Source organism: Mycteria americana, chromosome 2, assembly GCF_035582795.1.
Source record: "Mycteria americana isolate JAX WOST 10 ecotype Jacksonville Zoo and Gardens chromosome 2, USCA_MyAme_1.0, whole genome shotgun sequence".
NCBI lineage: Eukaryota > Metazoa > Chordata > Aves > Ciconiiformes > Ciconiidae > Mycteria > Mycteria americana.
The window spans coordinates 122,867,382-122,892,816 of record NC_134366.1 but is presented as its reverse complement, the minus strand read 5'-3'; the positions used below and the strand labels follow the sequence as shown (position 1 = coordinate 122,892,816).

At 40.4% G+C, this 25,435-nt stretch overlaps 2 protein-coding genes across 9 annotated transcripts in view; one reads left to right on the top strand and one right to left on the bottom strand.

Annotated features, from left to right (window-relative positions):
• Positions 1–11,094, top strand: part of ESCO1 (establishment of sister chromatid cohesion N-acetyltransferase 1) — a 34,505-nt gene extending 23,411 nt beyond the window's left edge. The window contains exons 9-12 of one of the 3 annotated variants that reach the window (XM_075494466.1): positions 3,777–3,866; positions 6,302–6,445; positions 7,350–7,537; positions 10,093–11,094. In XM_075494466.1, the coding sequence (XP_075350581.1) occupies positions 3,777–3,866; positions 6,302–6,445; positions 7,350–7,537; positions 10,093–10,240 (570 nt within the window). In that variant the 3' untranslated portion in view covers positions 10,241–11,094. Of the gene's footprint in view, positions 1–3,058; positions 3,182–3,776; positions 3,867–6,301; positions 6,446–7,349; positions 7,538–10,092 lie in introns of those variants that run through there. The other 2 variants (XR_012774430.1, XM_075494467.1) reach the window with 2 other exon arrangements.
• Positions 11,095–11,538: 444 nt separating this feature from the next.
• GREB1L (GREB1 like retinoic acid receptor coactivator) overlaps positions 11,539–25,435 on the bottom strand; it is a 145,777-nt gene continuing 131,880 nt past the window's right edge. For 3 of the 6 annotated variants that reach the window (XM_075494463.1, XM_075494462.1, XM_075494464.1), the window contains exons 26-34: positions 25,271–25,410; positions 23,378–23,539; positions 22,845–23,049; positions 21,972–22,137; positions 20,755–20,982; positions 19,145–19,286; positions 17,814–18,014; positions 16,465–16,603; positions 11,540–14,874 (exon numbers count right to left, since the gene is read on the bottom strand). In XM_075494463.1, coding sequence (XP_075350578.1) covers positions 14,711–14,874; positions 16,465–16,603; positions 17,814–18,014; positions 19,145–19,286; positions 20,755–20,982; positions 21,972–22,137; positions 22,845–23,049; positions 23,378–23,539; positions 25,271–25,410 — 1,547 coding nt within the window. In that variant the 3' untranslated portion in view covers positions 11,540–14,710. Of the gene's footprint in view, positions 14,875–16,464; positions 16,604–17,813; positions 18,015–19,144; positions 19,287–20,754; positions 20,983–21,971; positions 22,138–22,844; positions 23,050–23,377; positions 23,540–25,270; positions 25,411–25,435 lie in introns of all 6 variants that reach the window. The other 3 variants (XM_075494461.1, XM_075494460.1, XM_075494465.1) reach the window with 2 other exon arrangements.

Genomic DNA, 25,435 nt, shown 5'->3' with positions numbered 1-25,435 from the left:
AAACCTCATTCTCCATATTACACTCAGGAAAGAGGGGCAGAATATCTGTAACTCAATGAAGGAGTCAGGAAGAAGAATGCAGTAGACCATTTCTCTGCTACAAATTACAAAGGGTGAAAGGGCACAAAATTTCATACTAAACTTGATTATTAAGGGAAAATTTCACAAATGTGAAAGAATTACACAGTATTAACTACATTTTCCTCACTACCTCAATATTTTTGAGGAAAAAATGGTATAAGAAAAAAACCACCACTGATTTTCATGTGTTTATGTTCATTTGGGAAATAGGGAGTACAGACAAGCCAGAACTGGCATATATAGAAAAATACCAGGTTTGCTGTTCCATTTCCTACTTTTACATAAGGACTTTTAAAACATGAGGAAATGCATGGGAAACAGTCTGTTGTGTCTTCTAACTTACGCTTTTAAAGGCAAATCTACATCAGATATTTTAAACTATAAGCAGAACATATTTCATGTGAAATTGAGTGCCGAATGTTTCAGCTACAGTGCTATTAATGTTGGAGCCATCTTTCCAACTGTATTCTACATCATTCATTATATACATGTATAATATCCAGTGAAAGCAATGTACCACACAGTGTAGTTGTAATTACTGTCCGTACTATTTCATGATGCGGTAGCAACTGCTTGTCTGTATTGCACGTTTTTGAATTATTTCTTTCTTTTGTAATTCTATTGCCATTGCACCTTGATAAGCAAGCAGAAGCAATCTTTAGTCTTGTTTGAATTGGGAGGAAGAGTTAGAGGTAGATTAAAAATGAGTTAACTGTTCATTGCGGAGTTGCCTTATGTTCTCAAGCTATTAAAAATACCTGTAGGATAAATAGCCGTAACATGGAGGGGAGGAGGGTATTGCCACAGTTACTACACACCAGTGGGGCTCTGTACAGTACCAGTCTCCCAGCTGTGGTGATTAGGCTGTATGTGCCTCCCTGCTGGCTGTAGGTAATCTGTTGTTGAGCATAGACTTCCAGTATCAGAGAGGAGCAGTATAATTGTGTTCTTTTACTCCAGGCCTTGCAGAACATGTATCCTGGTGGGAGCAATAGCTTTCCTTTTAACTTCTTTGGTCATCACAAGCAATGTATATCAATACTTGGGCATCTCATTCAACAGTCAATAAGTCTTAATGCCCTAAAGTAAAGTCAGTTAAAAGGAAAGAAAAAGCAAATTTTCTGACGTTGCAGAAGGATATTATAAAGTATATTGCAGACATAATGTTTTTGTTTCTTACTGCAGTAAGGTGTTCTTGCCATCTCTCTGAGTTAAGGAGTGCTACTTTAGTTCTCAGCGATTGAAACAAAATACCACAGTCTGCAAGGTGTTAAATAGTGTTAAAATAGTGGGGTTTTGTTAAAAAAACCCCACGTTAATAGGTGTGTTAAGGGAAATCCTCTTCAGACCATGTGCAAGATACTGGTACTAAAGCATATTTTGTGTATTGTAGATATCTAATAGGATCAGTCCCAGTTGAAGCTATAGCAGATTTTCCTTAACAGCTTCAATATTAGAATATGAAAGAGCTGTGACCCATCTTGCGCATTACTTCCATTTGTCTGGTTTAAAGGAAGCACAGTTCATTCCTTACTAAAACCGAACAATAAGGATACTGAAAATGCAGATGCTTATGTGAAATGTTAGTTTTTCTTTTTGAAACTCTTAGAGCTGTTTCAGTAACAAAGGAATATGACTTTAAAATGTCTTCTCTGGTGTAAACCAAATGAACTAAAAATCTTGGATGAGCTTAGGGTTTGCAGAAACTTTTTGGAAAGCTTCATCTAAAAGATATATTTCTGAATAAATTCCAGAATACTTCAATTTAGAAACTACCTCTCCTGTGAATATGATCGGTCCCCATATATTATAGTACTCACTTAAGAAAATTAATAGGTGAACAATAATGAAAATAATGAGCACTAAGTATTAAGAGAGTCAATTACGGCATTTTTACAGAACTATTTTTAGACTTCTGCTAATACACTGTTGCTTAAAAGTAGAACAGCAGTAAGCCGTTCAGAAACTTGTTCTTCCATCGGATTTCATTTTGTTGGAAATACCTGGCTATTGCATTAACAGAATACCTTCACCTAAAATTTAGGGTTGAATTTTCTGCATTAGGCCTGCAACCTAAAATTTAGAGTTTAATTTTCTGCAACATTCTGGATGCTGTAATGGTAGGATTATCAAACATATTGCATTTATCTGCTGAGTGATGGTCATGGTTTAAAATAGGTTATAGAAAGCTTTTGCAGGGCAAACAGGTAGCCAAGAGGCAGCAGAAGACAAAAAATGGAGAGAGGATGGTGTTTGAGGTTGGAGAGTAGTAATCCTTGCCTGAATTTTTTGACACCTTTTCTAATAGTCTAAAAACGCGTGTCACAATCCCACAAATTGCACTTTTCTGCTTACCTGAATATTGTGATACTGCCGTTTACTGCCCTTTGTGTTCAGATCATAATATATATAAATTCAAGTAGGATCTTCATTTGTGTTGGTATTTAGTGCAACTACTACTGAGAAGAAAAGCGGGCAGGATTGAAATGGTGTCTGTGTTGCAACCATTGCCGTGCTGGGTGCTAAACTCATACTTAAATAGTTCCAGGGCTACGAGCAAGTAGATCAATTTCTAAAATTATTCTCTTCATGTCGTGTTTGGGATAAGGGAGTAAAATCAGCATGATTAAAATGAGATACAGATCAAGTATTATAACACTTAAGTTTGTCCTTTTTTTTGTGGTAGTGTATATGGCATTCATTCAGTGCCAAATTCCATTGTTTGGTCTTTAGTTGAACGTTATTTTATGGGAAGGTACAGATTTCAATGAGAATTATTCCATCAATATTGTTTCTTCAAAGGCTTTTTTATTTAAAGTTGCTTTGAGTAAGACTTGTAGATCAGCCTTTTTAGTGGCTGAAGTTACTTCTGCATTCAGTATTTTTAGGTCCCATCAAAGCAACTTGAGTTCTAATATCTACCAGTCCCATCTTGCTAGATTTAAGTGGCTTTTTTGTTTTGTTTTTTTCCATGCAGGTACTGCTCATTATTCACCACGAGTGTGGATCTGAAGAAGAGTTAATTACCTCTATTTTTTTGAGTATGTTTATACTTCAGATACACACAACGTAGCCTCCTTCCCCATTAGATTCTTAGAAGGTAGTTATAAAATTTTTTCTAGTATCCTTCTTGTGGCTTTAACAGTTATGATCAGTAACAAAATAAACTATTCCTTACATTTTGGGCAACTGCATGCCAATCAGTTCACTTAGAACCTCCTGGAGGTCTTTCGCATGCCAAACTTTAAAACTGAGTGTGTATTTGTGGAGGTAACTATGTTAAAAAGAAATCTTTTATTAAAACTTAGGGTTTTTCCCATTCACTAGACTTCGGAAAATAAGTATTACATAGGTTTGGAAATCAGTTATGTGAGCCGAGTTTGCTACTTCTATTTTTAAATTCAGTTTGCACTGCAGTCCTGGGGGAAAAAAATCTAGTTGGGAAATTATAAGACACTTTCACAAATTGTTTCTAGATATAGTTAGGCTATTGTATAAATTATTGTATAAATACGATCATATTATATCTGTTGTGCTCATTTTAAAAAGCTAGCTGAAGTTTCCTTCTCTAACAAAGGAACTGCTAAATAGTGTGAAGTCTCTGCATAAGTTCAGTGTCTAGAACAATAATGTGCAATTTCTGTTTGTAAAAGTACATCTTGTGTATGGTTTAGATAAGTGTTTGTTTTATTTAGGGTTGGAAAAAGGAGAGAATTTTGGCTGAATATCCTGATGGAAAGATAATAATGGTTCTTCCTGATGACCCAAAGTATGCACTTAAAAAGGTATGGTGAAAAGGACTGGACTTGTATCTCTTACCTTGTTTGATATTTTAATGTAAGTAATGAGAATGTTCATAGAAAGTTTGCGTAATTTATGTGTGAGCAGTTGCAGTTGGAATCAAAACTGCAGTGGTTCTGTAGCTTTTTCCACAAACAGGTCAGACATCTCACTCTTACACACTGCTGCTCTCTTCATAGAGCAGATGGGTCTGAGCAGGAGTGGAAGGCAGGGGTGGGAACAGCATCAAAAAAATGATTTTGTTACTTTTTTTTAATATACTTGCTGAATGTCTGCCAGATACTTTATGTAATACAAACTTCCTACTATATTTTAAAAAACTGAAATGTATTGACATTATTACACAGCATGAATACAGCACCATTCTCTAAACAATTTTTGGATAAAAACGGAGTTAGGTGGAGAGTGACCTCAAAGTCATGTAGTCCATTCCCATGTCCAAAGCAGGATCAGCTCTGGTTATGATGCATCTGACAACTTTCTAAAACTTCTACCACTGGAGGTTTTTCTAATGTCTCCAGACTCTGTTACAGTGCTTCGCTATCCGTAACATTAGGGTATTTTCCCTAAGCGTCCAACAGAATCTCTGTACTGAAATTTAAGCTCATTAGTACAAATCATACTGCCATAGCTGTAGAAAACATCCTTTTTTTCCCTCTTTGCAACAGCTTTTTTGTGCCTGAACAAACTCCGATTGTTTCACCTTAAGAAGATTGACAGGATGTGCTGGTTTTTAGTTTATTCTCCTAAATAATGTTTTATAGAGCTCTGACTGTTGTCAAACTCTCCTCTAAATTATTTCCATTTGTGCCATGTCTCGTGTCTCTGTTGAAACTCTATCTAAAACTGGGCACAGTACACTAGTGGAGACTTAGAGCAGCAGGGTACTTCGGTGTCTTGCTGGCTAGCCTGTGTTCGTACATCTTAATACGTCATTACATTTGTTTTTTCAGTACCATGGCATTGATTCTGTTTAGCTGGGAATTTGCTGTGACTAATAGGTACTTTTTTGCAGTACCACTATCGCAGGATCACAGAAGGGTTGAGGTTGGAAGGGATGTCTGGAGGCTGAATTGATGCCCAAGACAGCTCTTTCTGATGGCGTGACTGTAGTGGGCTTTCTTTAGCCTAACATAGACATTTTTAAGTTATTGAATTGAAAAGAAACTACAAATTTTCTTTTTAAAATATTTAATGCAGATAAGTGTATTAAGTTTTATTTCTCTAGTGGTATTATCTTCATTTTAGTACGTTCATTGCACATTCATTCTTTACTAAAATGGCTGAAGAAAAAATTACTTAAAATACCTAAGTGGGGCAGAGGAAAGGAAGACTGTAGCAAATGAAGTCATTTAGGATAGAGTTCTTTGTAGTTCTGTGTGGTTAAAGTTGAGAGGATCTACAGCTGTCACCACTGTGGATGACTGACTTCAAGAATGGTTACTTAGTGTTTCAAATTGGCTAATTGGACTTGTCATTAAAAGACTGGTACCTGAAGGCTAGATGAGAAAGTAGACAGTAACTGATACCATGCCTTTTAAAAGTTATTTTTAAAGCATTTTTTTAAACAGAATTTTCATTTGATCAGTACTAATTTCATATATTCAGAGCATCAGAAATTCTAGTTTTGCTTTACTACTGTAACTACAACATGTGTTAAAGAAGCTTATGCCATTTAATGCCCCACATAGGAAAGGCCACCTTATTTCTGTCTCATATGAGATGATAGAGGGATGATAGAGGCTGTTTCAATGCTGGGTTGTCGGTACAAGAATCCCCCAGTAAAATCTCAGCTCATGCATAGGCTTTTGTTTACATTCATGCTGGAGTTTATATATTTCTTCTAAACTTGCTAACATTAAATAAAATTTTATTTTTAGTTTCAGTTACTCTTTGCAAAGCTAATGGAAGAGCAGAAAGCTTGAGGAAAGAGACAACAGTTACTCATTCCTTTACAACAAACGCATACGTTTTCTAGCTGTCTTGGCACTGTGCTTGCTATCATCTGCTCAAAACCCTTAATGGATTAGTTCTTCAAGGCTTGAAAAATAACAGACAGAAAACCTTCAACTAAGCTAGTTTAACTTTTGACATAGATCTCATTTACTTCTAGAATATCAGACTCCGCACTTTGATTATCTGCATTCTGTCTATTAGCTTTTGACCAATTGAAGTTTGGACTTAATGGAAGCTGACTTAGAGGTCTCTACTCTTCCTATTTCCAGCCGGGTATTATTTAAGGAACATTTATGTGGACCGATGTGTTGCAGGTTACTTAGGATAATCCTTAACTTCTGGAATAGCTTTCAGTGTTGTAGATGCCTTAGAGCATTTTTGCAAGACTGTAATTTTTATGTAAATTTATACAAATGTATATTTACATGTGTTTCTTACACAGCATTTAAATTTACTTTGACAGGTTGAAGAAATTAGAGAAATGGTAGACAATGACTTGGGATTTCAGCAAGCTCCACTCATGTGTTACTCTAGAACTAAAACTCTTCTTTTTATTTCTAATGACAAAAAAGTTATCGGCTGTTTAATTGCAGAACATATCCAGTGGGTAAGTGATTGAATTGGAGAAAGGCAATCTGTGTCAGTGCTCAGTGACTGTGTTCTTCAGACATTCTGAACCTATAGAATTACCTCGGAGTTTAAGTCTAGCCATTTAGCAAATAAGTATTCCGTGTACACCTTTTCCGCAGAGGAAGAGACTTTGGTGGTAGACCATTCTGAAATGTAGTTACTCATTTTTGTATAGTTGACACTAAGCTGAGACACGTGTCTGGTGTTATACTTGGTTCAGACCTGCTCATCGAAGAACTTGCTACAGCCAAAGGGTGGAATTTTTCTTCCTCTGCTATTCTTATGCTAGCTCTGGCTCTCCTCTTGCTTGCTGGCAAGCAGATTCAACTCCCTGCCTGGCAGAAATCCAACATGGATGAAGAAGTGGGTACTCTGTAGGATTGAGTTGAATCACAGTGGGGTCAAACAGCTCCACAGCAAACAGAAGCAGAGGGCAGAACTGTGCAGTGGAGAGCAGGACAAGAAGTCATACTGCCAGTTGCAGTACTAAAAACTGATGTCAGAGCTTTGCAACATATTCTGTCTGTTCCCTTGTAAACTCTGGTGTTTTCTACTGTCCCTTGGGAGTAGCAGACAAGAAGCAAAACAATCTTAGTCAAAGTCAGAGAAATTGATGCAAACACTTTAATACAGGTGGTAATAAGAATTGGGTTATTTGTTGCTGTTGTTTTAAATCAGATAAGCTTTAGAGGGTTTTCTGGTTTAATCTTTTATCATCTATTCCAATTTTGAAACTGTTAAGAGAAATTAATACGCAGTCTTTTTGGTAAGGCATTTTAGCAAGTATGTTTAACTGAAATAAATTACACAAGAATTACTTTGTTCAGTCATTAGTGATGCTTTTATAAAGTGACAAGTATGTTTTTTTACATCACCTGCAGGGCTACAGAGTTATAGAAGAGAAGGTTCCAGAAGTCAGTTCAGAAAATGAGAAAGTCATATTTGAAAGACAGAAAGCGTGGTGCTGTTCAACTTCTCCAGAACCTGCTATTTGTGGGATTAGTCGAATATGGGTATTCAGCATGATGCGTCGAAAGAAGATTGCTTCTCGGATGATAGAGTGTCTTAGGTAATATAAAAAAAGTTCCTCGGTTACGTGCGTTTTAGATAGGACCAGTCCAAGACATTTAGTGCTTTGTGTGTCTCAAGCTTGTATTTTTAAGCTGCTGGTGATATTGAGGATGTAGATTTGAGCACAGCTGACAGTTGCAGTATTATGTGCAGTTCAATGACTAACGTCAGTATTCTGCAATAGCTTGTCTTTAACAGAAATCTTTCTGCTAAGTGCAATTGTAATGAGTCACCCCAGCAGTCTGCCAATGAGCTTGGGTAAATTCCTCTGAGGTAATTATGAGTGAAGGAAACAAGACTGTCTTTGGTCAAAGTGTGAGATTACCCAAGTGTTAAGGACTGGGACCTAACCATTGGCTGAATGGCCATTCCTTAGAGGTAGAAAGGGGGAGAGAACAGAGATGAGTGCACTGAACTATTTGATATAGTCTGGTGGCTTCCAACTGGTTTTTGGTTTTGGGTTTTTTTTTTTTGCTTTACTCAGATTCACCAAGCCTTATGAGATATTTCCAATTTCCATGGAGCTTTAGTAGTTAGTGATGAGTGTATTCAGCTGAATGCTAAGTGCTAGATCCATAAAAGGACTCAAACATCCGCACTACTGTTTAGATAAATGTTAAAAACGTTGAATCTCCAAACCTTAGGTTTCTTCCAGTGACATTTCCTAGAAGTTTAAACACCTGTTCTGAGTAATGCCAAGAACTACCTAAATCTTACTACTGCTAGGCTGTCAGGTTTGTGCTAGGTGCCTGGCTAGCCCATCTTGTTGGAGTTTGTGGCACAGGTACTGCTGTGTCTGCCAATCCTCGCCCTCTTGGGTATTTGGAGAAGCTAGCAAAGCTGTTCTGCTCTGCAGAATGCATCTTGCCTGGCTGGTGGAGCAACTAGAAAGTTCGTATTGGATCACATTCTGTCTGAACTATTGACTGTAAAGCTGTATTCAGATAAGCTTATTAACTTGATGATTTGGTTATATTTTTGGCTGATTTTTAATTGTGTATTCAGTAGATTTAATTGTGTATTTCTACAAGAAAGATTTCTTCCCCCAAGCAATGCTGGAGTTGCTCCCTCAGCTACAGTTTGAAAGGATCTTTAGAATCAATTTTAATGGTTTGTTGCAGCTAGCGATAAGAGGTCTTAGTTTTCCTCTTAGCTATGCACTGCATCTTTTTGCTGTGCTCTGGTGCTTGCTTGGCCTTCCATTAGCTCATTGCTACGCTATCAGAAGACAGGTTCACCAAAAAGAGCTTTGTGTTATTCTGTTGCTCAGTTGGTTTGTAGAAAGGTCTAGAGTTGGCATAAACAAGGGAGCCCAGAAAGGTGCAGAAGGCAAAGGAAAGGAGTGAGACTTCCTTTTTGATGGCAGTAAGCAGTTAGATCTGCTCAGCTGCCAGTGAAACTTCAACCTAAATGTCTTTCGTAGCAAAAGGTAGTTTGAATGGGATGATTCCAGTAGCCAGCTAAATCCCAACTTCAAAATGTTGAAGGCATCCTAGCAGACTTTTAAGTCCATTTTGAGAATGTCTGCCCTGTTTCACTCAAGCTTTCACAGCTGACCTGGAGTCACAAAAACCCGGTCAGATAGTCTTAAGAACCTTGCAAAATCATCTTTCTAAATACACTAAAGAGAAGGGAATAAAGCTGGTAATAATTAAAAAGGATTTTGTTCCTGTTGCTTCTTCCTCGAGATTTAATGGAGATGTCCATATGATTGAAATTCATACTTGCTTTGCAAGTACGTGTAAGTTTATTTTATAGGAATTAAAAAATTTAACTTTAATGGGAGTTTCTTCTGTTTCCAAGGATAAACGTTACCTCCTCCTTCCCCTGATCAAGGTCTTAAAGCCTGAGATCAGTTTTCTAAATTTGCTCACATAGCCATCCAGAAAAGAACAATGGTATCCCTTGATTCTCTTTCTTCAAATAAGAATAAAATATTTTCATGAAGGAGCAAACTGAATCTTCCTTTTCATATAGTTATTACTGAAAGTGTGTCACTTATGAATTATGCCTTGAGGTTGTGTTCTTCAATGTTCTAAATTAATCCAAGATGTGCTCTTATCCACGTCAATTTTTTTTTTTTTCCCCCCAAACCAGGAACTTGAAATTTCATCAGGTCCTTCCAGCCCCCCCTATAAGCACCCTGCCTTGTTTGTAGCTTACGTTTTCATTCCTTGGGATTGTAGTCATAGTCCTAGCAGTCTCTTTTCTATGAAGAAATAGTTGGAATGAATTCAGACTTTTTTTTTTTAAACTCTGAAATTGAACTCTTGGTGCAACTCACAAGCAATTGCTCTGTATGAACGCTTCTTCTGAAATACCAAAACCTTATAAAAACCTTCCCAGAACAAGTGCTCCTCCTTGCCATTTGGAAGGAGGGGAGAGATCATATAAATAGAACTATCTCCTCCTAATAGAGCTTCTTCCTTTTGAATGTGTGTGCCACTTAATTAATGGTTTGTGGCCTAATAGCATAAATATTCTTGCATTATTCCCTAAGGGTAATTCTCTCTTTTTTTTTTTTTTCTTTTTTTTTTCTTCCCTTTTAAACAGGAGCAACTTCATATATGGCTCATACTTAAGTAAAGAAGAAATTGCTTTCTCTGACCCCACTCCTGATGGAAAACTCTTTGCAACGCAGTACTGTGGCACCGGCCAGTTCCTGGTATACAACTTCCTCAATGGACAGCACCAGACTTAACTGCTCCCGAAGGAATTCCATTTTTATTGGGACACTTCTGCCAAAACGTACTGAGTGGGTGCAGACCTTCAGCAGAAGCCAGGGCCGTTTTTATTACAGTGAACTCAGGACTGGTAACAACCGAAAGGTTGTACTATTTTATTAAAATTGTAAACAATGCAGTAATAGGCTAACTTGGTTTTTTTAAAAGAAAGATATTTTATTAACTTTTACAAAAGTTTGATTGTATTTTATCTAGTTAGTCATGTTTACATGCAGCAGAAAATTGTTCATAGTGGACTGTAAACTAATGCAAAGACTCTAGTCTCACTGATGAGTACATGCTGAAGTTCTTAATGTGGTGATATACCAGTGCTTCTCGGTACTGTAATGCTGAGCTCCTGCCACCAGTTCCAGCAGCTGGGTGAGGCCATTACCAGTTCCTTGCTTGACAGAGTTCAAGGCTATGCTCAATTGCATCGAGGCAAAAGGTGTTACGCTGCAGTCGCCGGGGGTAATGACCCTCGCAGGCTGTACGGCGGCTTCTGGGGTGCATTCCGTGCGCTACTAGGTGTAAGGGAGCCTGCTAGGTGTCAGCAGCGTCGGAAACTAGTTCTACCCCGTCCCTCTCTCCCCCGGATTAGTTGTAGAGTAAAAGGTGGAATGGAAACCCCGAGGCCTGGTGTACTCGTCATTTTTCTTCAAGTACTGTACTGAGTATATACCTTTGTTAGTGGACTTCACTTTGATACTTGTCACTCCTTCATAAATCTCTCCTCTTTTAAAGGGTTTGTATGTTGAAAAACTGCTGTGGCCTTTCTTGATCTGTACATAATGTAGATAGATTAAAAATAAAATACTTGATCGCTTTTTTAAAGTTACTCCATATTGATACCAAGTGTGAATGAATTTTTAGTGTATTTCGTACTTTTGCGTGTGAAGTATGACCTTAGTGGCTAACGGCAGCGTGTGCTTTGAAGCAGTCTCTGGAGAACACAGTCGCTGCATTTGTCGCTGCTTGGGGTCGGAATTCCCTGTGTGACAGTGCATTTGCGTCGCACCTCAAGGCTCCAGATTCCCCCATAGCTCCGGATCAATACCATCCTGATACAGGGTTTACACAGTAAGGTGAGGTGAATGCCTTCAGCCTTGAATAATAGCTTAAAACCCTAATATGAGATGGGAAAGGCTTAATTAAATTTAAACTTACGGTTTGTTTTAATTTTGGAATTTATGTGCAGTTAGGATACACTTTGTTTGTATTGTGCTGACCTTACCTTGGTCTAGAGCCAAAGCAAAGAACTTGCACCGCCTCTGAAACATTACTCAGAGTACTTAAAACTGAAGTCGCTGAACGGCAGTGAATGCTGGCCTGTAGAGGCTGTTGTTTTCAAGCTGTGACTTGTAATTTTCAAGGGGATTGTGAGCAGGCTGTAAAGGGCTTTGTCACAAAAGTGGTGCGGCTTCACAGAAAATCTGAAGGTGATCCTCTCTGGTGGGCTCGGAAGGCAAGAAGTGCCGAGGTACTGCTGCTGCTCGCAAGTTCTTGCCTGAGCAGGACCGAAGTGTGGCCAGACCACGCCTGGTTTTCAACTGCTTCTACTTAAGGGGGCTAAAGGTTGGTATTGGCAGCTTGTGTACCTCCTCCCTCTTGTCTGTTTGAAACAGAGCGACTCTCCCAGATCAGAAGTACCCAGTTTGAAAGGCCTCCAATGCTGGCAGCACTCCACGTTATCTCTTTCTAAAACCAACGAGCGGGATTCACGTTAGCGGTATGAGGTGGGTTTCTCCAGGGCCAGCACTGTCATGTGTGAAGAGAGACAGAGTGTCCTGTGCGAAGCACCAGTTAAGAGAGGCAGTCTTAAATGGTAACTTAATATATTCAAATTTAATGAAAGCACATTATAGACATACCATAGCCACAACTTCAGACAGTTTCAGTTCATAAACAATAACATGAGGTAGACTGACTAGTGAAGCTAAATTCACCGAGTTTTTGGTTAAGAAAACTTTACACTAGGAAAGCAACATTTTTAACCCTCTTCCAAAAGTCACAAAAAGCAATTACATAAGTTAAGCAAAAAGCATCTGCATATGATTCTTTAAATCTTAGTTTACATTCAGATTTAACCTGTGAATAGACAAGAACATCTACAGGTAAAATAAAATGCTGGCCAATTTAATACATTCATAAGAATGGCCTTGATGGTGAGGCTTAAAACCAAAACGGAACAGCAAGAATGGTGGCGAAGAACAGTCTCCTTCCCAGGAATTCCCAGGCAGCCAGCGAGAGCGTTCAGTGGGACAGGCCTACACCTTTGAGCGGCTCTAGTACGCTCAGGCCAGAGTGTTACTGGAACTCCTTGCTTCCGCAGGGGAGGGAGTTAAGGAAATGGGTTTACTAGTATTTGGTAAAGGCAGGCAAATACGCTGACTTTCTGACTGCATTCTCAACCTCCAGGACAAGTCCGCACTGCTTCACCAGAGGACTAACGCCTCATAGTAGTCTCAGCACCTGGAATTTTAAGAACTTAGTGCAAACATCAAATACACAAACAAAAAGGAAACCATTTTTGAACACGTAATACCTGAAACTTCTACACCACGCTAAGACTCAGGGTTGGCCTTAAGCCCTTCTGGCAAAACCAGAACTACTGGAATACATTCAGGTGTGTATCAAAAGCTTCAAGAAGCATCTTTTACATCCCTACTTCCGTGTGTTAAGATAGATAAGGCAGGTTGTGTCTGAAGGAAAATAAAAAGTACATTTACAGAAATGGGTTGTTCAGCTGAAATGTGCTAAATTTACAGCATCAGACTTAAGCTACATTAACACGGACATATGCAAACCATTTTCCTTTAGCCTCTGGCAAATATATTACCTTTTTTTCATCTGTAAACATCTCTTTTCACAAGATAAAAAAAGTTGCTTAATTAACACTATGCGTTAAAAAAAGAAATGCAGCTTTGGCAGGTCCTTCTCCCATGAGCTGCAGGTCAAGTATAAAGATGTGGTAATTTCATTGCTTTTTGGGGAGTAAATTGATATTCCTGAATCGCTTTTAAGAACATGCTGCATTTTTCTTTTTAATAAAAGGGGTCACAATGTGCAGGAAGATTATTTTTTTTTTGTATGGAAACCTCAGTGGGGTAAACCCGTGCTAACTGCACAAGTAGAACAGAGTACCGCTACGATTTAACCCTGACAACCAAAAGCTACTGCACCGAGTTCATTCGGGAACAACTTAACAAGGATCAGGAATATGCTTTTAAGTAGAACAATGTGCGACTACCGCTACAACCGGTATTTACAGAGGTTAATCAAACTAAAGGGCTGACAGTGTTTGGTGACGCATTCAAAGATCTTTGCTTCTGGACAGAGTCTCTCCTGAGCAGTCCCAGCTCCCCGGGACTTCTCCCCCGCTCCCCCCTGGAGCTATTGTAAAATACCTTCTGTTTCACTTGCGCACATTTTTTTTCTCTCAAATCCAGCTCGGGCAGCGTTGCCATCCGGCACATTTTTTGGTATGTTGGTTCACATACGGGTATGACTTGGCAGACCTAATCTCAGCTCTGCAGCCAACTGGAGTTGAGTGAAAAGGACACCGAGAGTAAGTTGCATTCGGCCCACTGCAAAGGCATCGGCCGTACAGCGGGACTCGTTTCCATCCGCGAAGGAGGACAGACCACCGGTTTTCAGAACTCTGATGACAGTGAGAAACTGCAGGTGTTTTGCTGGCAAGTTATTCTGCCCTCTGAGGAGAAAGCATCTACGAGAAGCCTTTTGCTTTGTCCCTGGAGTCGAGGAGGAAGGTACCTAATGGGGTGAAATAACCGTGCTAGGAGAACCTGGGTGCACAGTGCCTGCCACGCCTTTGCTGATTTGTTCAGGTTTAAGTCGTAAACTTTGAACACCTGTGGAAATTTTGCCAAAGACAGTTTCAATACATACACAATTACAAATTTTAAACTAACACTGCACAGAGAACAAGACTATTCCTTTTAATACAAATATCTACGTTATATTGTAGTTTCAAACCCCTGAGTATTCCTGTACCACAGTACAGAGCTGAAGAGACACGGTGGGCTCTCCTCCACATGTCTTCAATAAATTCCACATGCTGGGTTGCGTTTCATGTAACACATTCAAGCTAGCAGCTGCTGAGAGCAGCTTCTTCCCCTAGCTCAGCTGAATATAAAAAGAATTCTTCTTCAACCAAATTATGTCCTCTCCCTGGATCCTACAGCTTGGTTGGCTGTGTGATTAGTGTCGGCGGTTGTGACTGATGTGAGAATAACTGGAATCCAGGATCCTTTAGATCATAACTGATGTGGTAATTTTATCCCTAGGAATAAAGCCTACTTCAGAATTGTGAGGAATCCTTTAGAGCAGTCTAGATAAATATTGGTTGCACTTTGCTCCACAGTGATTGTACTTTAAAAAAAAAAAAAGTTCTTTTTTTTCCTTTATTAGCGGTGTCTTAGCGAAGCTTATATATGGCGTCCAGTAAGAAAATAGAGTGGTTTGTCGTCACTACTGTTAGCAGTTTGAAACTCATCCCGAAGTCGGAACTGCCACTCATCCTCCAACTCCAACCGGACTATTGTCTGCCGTAACGAGCTTCTGTCTTGACATATGACACACAGGGTGGCACCTTCAATTGAAAAGCACATTAGATTCTCAGGCTACAGTAACAACTCTAGTTCCTTCATTCATTTTCCAAAGACATTTTAAAGAAATCTCTGCTGCTAGGTAGGAAAAAGGAAGTATTAGAAGGGTCTGTCAACAACCAGCCAGCCTAGTTTGCAGGAAGGCATGGACAGGGAGAAGCGAGCGTGGTGTGGGGTCTGCTCTGTATCACAGGATGTTGCTGCCTGACTGGTGTTAGTACCATCAACCGTAGCAGAGAGAACGTTAACTTGAATCTGAGATCCTTAAACCACTACTGATAATTATGATGCCAAAAGAATAAAGCCTACTTTTTTTTTTTTGTTTCATGGGACATTTGGGTTTGTACAAGGTCAATGATTAAACTCATCAGTCAGTCCCACAACTGACTCCCAAGAAAGTCTGCTATAACTTTCCTTACTACCTTCCCTAACTACCAAGCTCCTCTTGGTAAAGCACTGTAAGAGGAATAATAAACCAAATCTCTAATTTCTCTCTGGCAACAAACTTGCAAGCTTCCTTCCACCTGGTGTTACCAGACTGCGTAGTCATTTAACAAGCAGGAGAGCTGGACACCTCCAGGGCTTTCTCTGTTCCGTGCTGCAGCCCACACACCTGACGCACAGAAAGTTGAGGGTCAGATCCCTCCTCTGCTTGATTTGAGCAGGGGAAGGCCCTGCCTACCAGGCGTCCACTGCCTGTTTTTGTGAAGAAACCGCCCCTTGCCCAAGAAACAACAAAGTGGCTCCTCTGGCTGCATTCAGCCCACGTCAGCTCTGGGGGCTTGGCGATGGCAGCACCATCCCCACCGCGGCTGCCGCACGGCTGCGCCTTCCTGCACAGCCCCTGCGCCGGGGGGCCCAACGGGGTGCAGCAGCAAACTCCCAAATGCGGTTCTTGGGACTGGCTCAGGGTGACCCCCACTGCCCCCCCCAACCACGCACCAGCCTCACTCGGCACGAGAGGGAAACGGCTCAGCCATGCCACCAGAAATGCACGGGAGTTCTGTAGCACACTTTAGCATTACTGAATACCTATGCCAATTTGCTATTTGTTAGTATTAAGACAAAAAGATGCAGAAAGATTTTGACGAGGTTTATAAAGTTCTGGTGGGAGCAGACCCCATCGTCCTCCAGCTAAGAGCTGCCCCAATCTACAGTACTGAATATTTATTGCCATTATAGACAGATTACTAGAGCAGAATTTCTCGTCTTCATCAGTAACACCTATGCTCTAAACTCTCAAGTTGCTGACAGCATGATTCACTGACTTATTTCCATGTATCCTTGTTTTTCTGCACCTATTTCCATTCGATGTCACTTTAAAATAATTTAATGAATGTAATTTACCAAAGCTTAGCAAAGGTTCAATTACTTGCACTTATTACCAACAGGAACAGAAGTTTTATACACTCCCGAAAGAAACACTCATCTATCTCTTTTGAAAACAATGGCAGCACTAACTGTGAAAATAATAGAGCTGTTTAATGAAGCTGGTTATTCTACCTTTCCCTTTTCCTCCCTGCTGTTACTCAGCAGGAAAGCAGCCAGGATGCCCAGCAGAGCAATGAGATTACCTTTCAGAAACCTGAACCGCTTGAGGAGGTCTGCACCAACGAAGGAGTCACAGAGATAGAGCAGAAGTCCGCTGAAGAACACCCCTTCACAGTTGACATTGACTGAGTGTGGGCGGGAACTAATATAACATATAGCCACCTGAAACAGAAGGGGAAAAGAAAGGAAGCACTTCCGTGTTAGAAAATGCCTAAGGAAGGCTGTAAGTGGAATGGAATATAACGTAGTGATAACAGGTGAGTCAGCTGGTGCTGGTAAAAATACAATCAACAAGAATGCAGCATTGAGCAAACTTCCCCTAGGAAATACCACAACGGGACAAACTTCTAGATTCAGATTTGGTCACCAAGTCTGCAATTCATAATTTCAGGGCTCTCCATAATTCAGTTTCATTTTCTGCTTCTCTGTGAATTACCTGCTTATAACGACTGTTAAGATTATTTAGGTTGTTCTAATAACGATACATTTGCCAAACAGAGTAAGCGATTCCGTGAGTACTGAAACTGCTGAAGCTCGAGCTCCTCTGTGCTGGCGGATGTCTTCTCTTGCTGACCGCAAGCATCAACTAAGCAGTTCCCAGCACTGGGGCTCTCCTGTGTTTCAGTGCCATGATCAAAGGATTTCTTCTCCATCTTGCCACTGACCTCCATAAAATTTGTCAGAACAAACCCCTTGTTAGACTTTCACCCTGCTTCAGACCCAGTTCAAACTGACCAATGGGTTCAAAAATTCTGATCTCCCTCCCTACAGATATCTAAGACATACTTGCAAAAACCTAGTTTCCGTAGAAACCCAGGTTCATAAAAAGAAAAGCATCTAAAAGGAGAGCTGCATTACAAAGGATGAGCTTTGTCCATCAGTGAAGCAACCCACCAGACAAGGGTCGTATCAGAAACTCTCTCAGCCAAAACAAGTTTGTTGCAGGGACAAATCAAACACAGATAATAAAAAGCTGTATGATAGGACAGCGATCTAAAAAATTTTGTGGATAGCTTTTGTACAGACTATGCAGCACAGCAAGTTCTGTCAAGAATGGCATCGCTTTCGGGTTTTTGCTTCACATGAAATATTATTTCAGACAGACATGCCCGAATCCTTTGCAAATCATGTCAATCCATCACAGACCTCTGGTCTCTACCCATGCCAGCCAGGTAGGAGGCTTTACCACCAGCTCTTCCAGTGGAGTTGGTCCTTTAGTTCCAACAGCGGAGTCTCACTGTTGGAGACCAAAGTCTTCAAACGCTACCCTTGATGCTGAGGGTTCATAAAAGAAAGGGTTTCAACACAAGAAACATGTTGACGTCAGGGTTTGCATTTCCTTGTCCCCCTTAACCCTGCAAATATTTTGTACCTCGAGCCCCATGTTCAGGTAGCAGTCAATGGCCAATACCGGGTTCTTGAAGTTACGAATGGCCTTCGGGAAGAGTTTGTACGTCGCATGTTGAAGGAATTTCTCCAGAAGGAACTGAGATGGGGCTGCCAACAATGTATGCTCACTGTCAGGTGCGCAGACATACTGAAGAGGCATTATTGGTGCCAGGCTGTCCGAAACCTGTAATGAAACCAAGGGGAGCCCCTTTTAACCCACCTACTCAGTATATCTTCTCTGCAGGAGTTCCTCTAGCTGGGGAAGGGATCACTAGGACAGGGCAGGAAGAGAAAGCAGAGAGAAAGCTGGGGGAAAGAATCAAAAATCCCCACTCAATTTTGACATAGCACCGCAGCACAGAAATAAATGAATTACTTGTTCTGCAGTTGCTAAGTACTTCTGTGGGTATCTGCTTGCCTAAAGAAGGGACATAAAAGAGGGAGTTCAAACTGTCGCAACGCCCTTTGTCCTGCCTTACTCCTGGACAGCATAGGAAATGACATCCTCCTTGTGTGGGGTCATCCACAGAAAACGTTTTCTATGGAGTTTTCTCATAGGCCAGTCCATCACTACAGATTCCACTGCAGCCACAAGAAAAGGAAAATTCAGAAAATGACCTCCCAAAATACTCAAATCCAGGGTTTGGTCAGTTAAATCTGAAATACAGAGGTGATTTTTTTTTAAAAGAGGGATGGTGTGGAATGTGTTTAAAACCACCAGGAACACAAATGATAAGATTCCTAGATTAAAACCAACTCTTTGAAATATACCTCCATTTAAAGCCGGCACAGGTGTAACATACGCTGTATAAAATATTTGGTATCCCCACACCATTTTTGTAAATACTTGGATTTCCCGGGTGGATTGCAGAAGGTTGCAGTTTTCGGTGCCTTTCCTCAGGGCTCTTTTTGTCAGCAAGTGCAAGGACTGAAAGTCATCACAAACCAGCAAACACTGGAAACTAGTGGCTGTGTTAAAATTTTTAAAACTAGTCCAGTACAACTTGCCTGCTTTTGATCAGAGTGTATGTCTGCAAATTCTTCCTCCGTCAGAGATACCAGTGAACGGCTAGACCAAACTCTTTCCAATCCCAGTCCATCTTCTAATAGATTAGGAGGATTACTGTTAATAATTTATAATTAGCAAAATATTTATTATTTTCTATTTCTGATGTGGCAGCCCTACCACAGAGTAGGCCATGAATGTCAAATAAGCACTAAATAAATCTAAAGGGCTAGAGAATTCATTATTTCTAGGGGAAATAGGTCCTGATTTTACCCTTTACATATGACGGAGCATACATCCACACTCACCATGATTTTTGGTTTAACGACAAAGTCCTTTTGTCCTCCAACCTGAATATGCTTCTTCATGACACTGAAGTTGTTGAAGCGGCAGATGAGCAGGCCGCTGCTGTTGGTCCGCAGATTAAAATCTACATCTTCACAGAAATACCTGGACATTAAACACAAGATCACTAGACCAGCCGTGTGGCTGCTGTGCGTGAGCAACCATTCACACATGCGCTGCTGAAATGCACCAGGACGGGCTCAGCAGAGATTTTTGGAGACCATCTGATATGGTGCCTATACAAATTCTCTAAATGGCTCTGCAGACTCATTCCTTCAATGTGCTCCTGGTGTAGGAAAGCAACTTCTAGTCATCTTGAAACCAAACAAGTCTTCACTTTTCAGTGCGTCTGTATGTTTCTTCCCCATACCACATCTGGTTAGCCCTCTCATCCTCATCATGTACTGGCATCAATCAACTCTTCCCCACCGTTTCCTTTTTTTTTTTCTTCTTTTTAGTTCATTTTTTATGTATATTTTAGAACTGAGAGAAGCTCTGCAGTGACCAACCTCCATTTCTGAACAAGCCAGTTCTATACGACGTATTTTTTGATGAACTGGAATCAGGGGATAAATGTGGCTTTGACAAATATCTGACTAGGAGAGACAAAGCAGCTGAGAAGTTAACATTTATCCTCCGCTATTTACAATGTAATTGCTCACTTCTGTGGGCTGAGTCCCATCTCATGATTCAACCAGCCAGAGAATGTGAAATCAAGAGCTCTGGAAGCCACACCAGACCCCAGCTTGCACTGACAGGCTACAATTCCTCACTCGAATACACGGGATCCCTGAAAACAGCAGCAGGAGACCAGGGTGAGATGCCCCAGGGCCAGTCTGTGGCTAGCAGAGACAGGGTTTATTCTAAACTAATTTGGCCACGGAGGGGGGGAATTGGATATTGCTTCAGTCTGTGATGAAAACTAGAGGTAAAGCCCCACAATAACAGTGCCTTATTGCTTATTTGCAAATGCTTTAGGATGGAGTTGGGTGAGGAGAAGGGGGGAAAAAGGGAAGGAAATACTGGAAAGTTATTTATTCATCTGGTTTTACTGCAAACCCACGTGGCAATAGGGAGGACAGATTATTCTGAAGGAAATACAAGGAATCCCTCCTCCCTCCTCATAGCATTTGACATAGCAATGGCTCAGCCATTACCTATACTCTCGTTCTTAGTCATGCAAGAGGCTCCTGCCTCTTACAGAGGCACTCTGGAAGCTCCACACTCTTCCTGTCACTGAAGTAATTTTCGATTCTTTCTTTTATTTTTGGTCTCGCGGTTACTTATTTTTCCTGAAGTTTCTTCTCCCCCCCCTGCCTTTTCAGTTCTCTGTAGCCTTCCCTTGCCCTTGCCTTGCAGTCTGTCTCTCCCAGCTCTTTTGGCTGACGGTAAGTTTATTTTGATGCCTTATTCATTCAGATGCAATATATATCACTCTGTGTTTTACTTTTGTGATTGTGTGCTCGTTACCTTAGACAGGATCTTTCTATTTATCTCGACAGCATTTAGAAATATGGTGACAAGATTCTTATCATGCCAGCATATTATTTTACCACATACATATATTGCCTACCTGTTTAGATCATATTGCACATTCTGGGTCAGGTCTATGTTGAGCAGTATAAAATCACGCACATGGCACCTGGAGAACGGAGCCTTTGCTTTCCTGGCATTCAGCTTGCTGTTCCATTTCTGAACACCCAGTATTGCATAATGAACAATTTTGGGGGTGGCTTCAATGTGTTGGAGGACGCTCTTCAGAGACACATTCTTGCTGGAACCCCCAGGCTCCAGGGACTGGCTGCAAAACATGATCATACACAACATACAAACATGGCTTACCATTTTTATATAACATACACCGCGCATATATATATATACATATATATATAAAAATATAAAAATATATATATAAAATACATATATACACACACGCACACATATATGTGTATACACAGGACCAAGAAATTCCATTAACAATTGAGAGTGTTTACTCTAGATACTGTAAAAATATATAAATAAATGCAAACTGTTTAAACAACAGCCAACTAATCTTATCCCATCGATGTAGTAATTACAAGAAAACGGGCCTTTCAGCACCATAAGGTCTTATACAGCAATGTAGAAAGGGAAAAGGAATCGCCTTATGCACCGTTTCTGGAAGGCCATTTTCTCTGTAATGGACAGCATAAGCACTGAGAAGAGCAAGAGCTTACTGCCTTCTAGAAAGCTAAAGTTCCCAAAATACACCGTTCTCATTGAGAAACATAAATTGAATCAAACAAATCAGGGAAGTAACATATTGAGAAATCACTCAAATAGTCACTAAAAGCAAGAGTGGCTTTAGGCAAAGAACGAGCACAAGCAGAGGTTTGTTGATGGTACTGACTGTGGGACACGGATGTAAGGGTAGAACCAGGTAGAATTGTTCAACAGTAGGAGGTTGGATGTTGGTGGTCAACAAAACAAATCTACAGCCTTCCTACTGCTCTGAGTGAAAGAGCTGATTTTTTGCATTTTAGACAATATAGCTGAATAATAATTGAGAGAATAATGACCTCTGTGAGGCCCTTTGGACAGGCAGCCTGGTGTTATTACATCAAAGCCACTGCTGAAAGCTGCTTTTGCTTAGCAATATTTTGAGTACGTTACCAGCAGCTCCAGCTGCCAACTTTTCCAGTTGTCGGATCTTTCATACCCTGTCAGATGCTAGAGATGAGCCTAAGTCGCAGGTGTGCTGCTGTCTGGGCTGGATCAGTGCAGGGACCCCAGTGCTGGGTGGTTACTTACCTCGACTGTTCGTGGACGCTGTGCATGTTCCACAAGACGCAGGAGTCATCCATGACCACGATGAATGGCCACACACACTGGCGCTTGACTCCCAGTTCCTCCAAGCGGTTTCGTTCCAGTTCTAGATTGTGGTAGGAAAGTTCCTTAATAAGAAACCTGGCAGCACCTGAGAAAATACCATAAAGAAGACATACAGAGATCTTTATTAGACTTTATCACTCTCTCTTCCCAGACAAAGGCTACATGAACATCTGCAGTCATTACCCTTTATGAACTTAGTGCTCATAACATCTTAGTTTAACAGGAAATCAATATGTCCCTTTTTCAGTGTGAGTAAATCTAAAAGGCAGATACCAAGAAGACTGGACCTTTTAAGAGACTCTGCAGAACATGATTTTGTGGGCATTAATAAAGTAACTTGAACCAGGAAGGGGCTGAGATTCTAAAACTGAAGCTACTTAAAACTTCCTGCAGGAAAAAAACTCAGCATCCATGAAAATGAAGTCCAAAGTTCAAGCCCCCAGTGTTCAGCTGCAGCTAATATTTAGCTTCATCTAACTAAAAAATTGCAGTTTGAAAAATCATGTGTAAAATCTCTAGAATGAACATTCACACAGCAGGGCTGAGTAAAATGAGTGAATATGGCCTATAAAACATCAGATCTTAAATTGAGAAGGCAGTGATCAATACAAACGTATACTCCATGTCCATAACAGCAGTTCTTACACATCATTGTATTTTGCACAGATATTGGTGTTATTATCACAGCATGAATGTGAGGAGCTGCTGCAATGTTTCCTTCAACACCATGATCCACGTTGTCCAACACGGATTTTGGTATCTTCACAGCAATGCATTGATGGTGTTTCTTACCAACGCCAGCATTGTTGAACATGCCTGGCAGGACAAGCATGATGTGGTTGGGCCAGTATTTACGGTAGAGCGGCATTTCATACTCCTTGACTACAAGGAGGTGAAGGTGGCTGGTGCCTTCCATGGCATGGTAGAGGTTCAAGAGGCCGTGTTCATGACGTCCACTCGATGGAGTGAAGATAGGACTCTTGACTGCATTCAAATTCTGCTGGCACAGGAGATATTTTGGCAACATTAGGTAAAAAGCAGGTTATTCCTGATATGGATTTTTATTTATTTATTGTTTATACTGAATTTTAAGATCATTGATCATTGCAACACATATGAACTGGACACTAGGAAAGCAAAAAGGGATGATTGTCCTCAAAAACTCCAGTTCTGAGGACGGTCAGGCAAGAATTATGCAAAGGACTTTAAAACAAAAAGAAAACAGAAAAAAAACCCCAGCCAACCACCACTGATTTGCAAATGTATGTCAAGTTGACTGCATTCAGCGTATGTAGTCAGCAGATGGATAAGAGCAGCACACACACCTTGTCAGAAACGAGTGGGAGACGCATGCTTTCTAGATGTTTTCCCTGCTTGCTGAAGACAAAATGGTTCTCTTTGGACTTGGGGATTATAAAATGCAGTTGAACCTCTTCTCCTAGCATCGAGGATGAAAACGTGAATGCATGCAGAGTGGAGTCAGATATCTGTATACAACGAAAAAAGCGGAAGAAAGATTTGCAAGCAGGTAACCCATAAGGAGTATATGGCAACCTGCTCTTGCAGTCACAATACTGGAAGGCACCAGAGAAGAACATTTAAAACATTCTCTTTCAGTAACTGAAGTTAACTCTATTGTATTCTCATTTTCCTCTACCATAAACCACGTTACTTAGGCATGTAACTTGCCTTGCTATTAAAACAATCAGCTTTCTGTACCAGTAATGATCTTTGGCCCAGCTGGACTCTTCTGAAGTCCATTTGAGCTGGAAATTATTTATCAATATTTATAAGGAGAAGTGAAAAAGACATATACTAGGAAACAAACTGTCCAAATAAATTTTCCCAAAAGATTCAAAGAGCAGTGTAGCAATGTGGGTGTGCCTCCACAGCAGAATGCACTGCCATTCAGACACCTCAGTAGCAGCATGGCTGCATTAGTATGGTATTTTTCCTGTGGCAATACTCTTCTAAGCAGCTAGGTAACCAAGGCAGACCACGTCATTAACAAGGCTATGAAGAATTTGGGTGAGCTTAAGTTTGCACAGCGCTTCACTGAACTATGTGAGCATATACAAAGTGCCTACATATCTGATAAGATTTTATCCCACAGAAGCATCTGTCTTACTACAAGGTCAAATCATTTACTCTTAGCAGTTATCTTTCTATAATCTTTACTAAAGAATTGAAATAATTAGCCTAAGTAAAGATGAAAAATGAAAGGGCCTTTATTTAGGTTCTGTTAAAGCACTGAAGAATCTATCTCCCTTCATAATGCCTGGTATCCAATGACTCCCCTTTGGATGCGTAATTTCCCTTGAGTTCAATTATCATAATTCTATATACACAACTCACACTTGCACATACAAGTAGGTATTCATATTTTTTACTAGTCATTATGTTTGACCGCATGCACAAAGAAGAGTGGAGGGAACAACAGATGTCCTTTGGGAGGATTTGCTTCCTCCCAAACGTACTTAATGAAGCATGAGGTTTAAATCAGACCTGCTGGTGCTGCTCCGAGGTAACTGACATTGTACATTGTCAGTGTATCTATCTATGCTGTGTTAGGTTAATAGCAAGCTGTTGGAAAAGGTTAGCAAGCCAGGAAAGAATGATTTGAGATAAGAAACCTCCAAGTAAACTATTGGTGGTGGTTAAGAAATAATGTGTGAGCTATTAACCAGGAATAATTTACCTGACAGTTTCCTACGAGCATAACTCTTTGTTTTAGAGATCAAAAGTTTTTAACTAAAGAGTTAAAAATTATCATTTTTGTCTAGTGACTCATAAGCTACTGCTGAGAAGCATGCACAGTTACATACAAAGGGAGGAAGAAGTAGGCCTTCCAGTCTCCCATCACAGGTGTGGATGGCTGGCATTTAGGTAAGGGAAGCATCTCTCTCAATTTTACAGTCCTCTCCTATGAGATATTGCAAACCCTCTGGGCAGGCTGAATAATGCTTTGGCTTGAGACAACTAGTCACAATAGTCACCCTTTGTCAGAGGCAGCTGGAGAGAAGAACTGCTCATGCAGAACGCAGCAGACACAGTTGATGCTCCAGGGTCTGTAGCTCAATATCTCCCCTGAGAATGGAAGAATTAAACAATTCCATCTCAGGGAAGGTGAAAGCATGAGTCCTGAGACCAGAGCGGTACGCCTGGAGAGACCACAGAAAAATCAAGGATGCAGTCGACCCTTGGACCTTGACACCAACCTGTGCGGCAGGATTAATGTCCATATACTGATGGCACTGCTCACAGTGATGGAACGTATTGTAAGCTGCATATTTAGTCAACATCATGGACACAGTCTCCCTTTTCTTAGGTTCCTCTGATTTTGTTTCTTTGCTTGTTTCTGTGGACAAAGAAAACAGAAATTT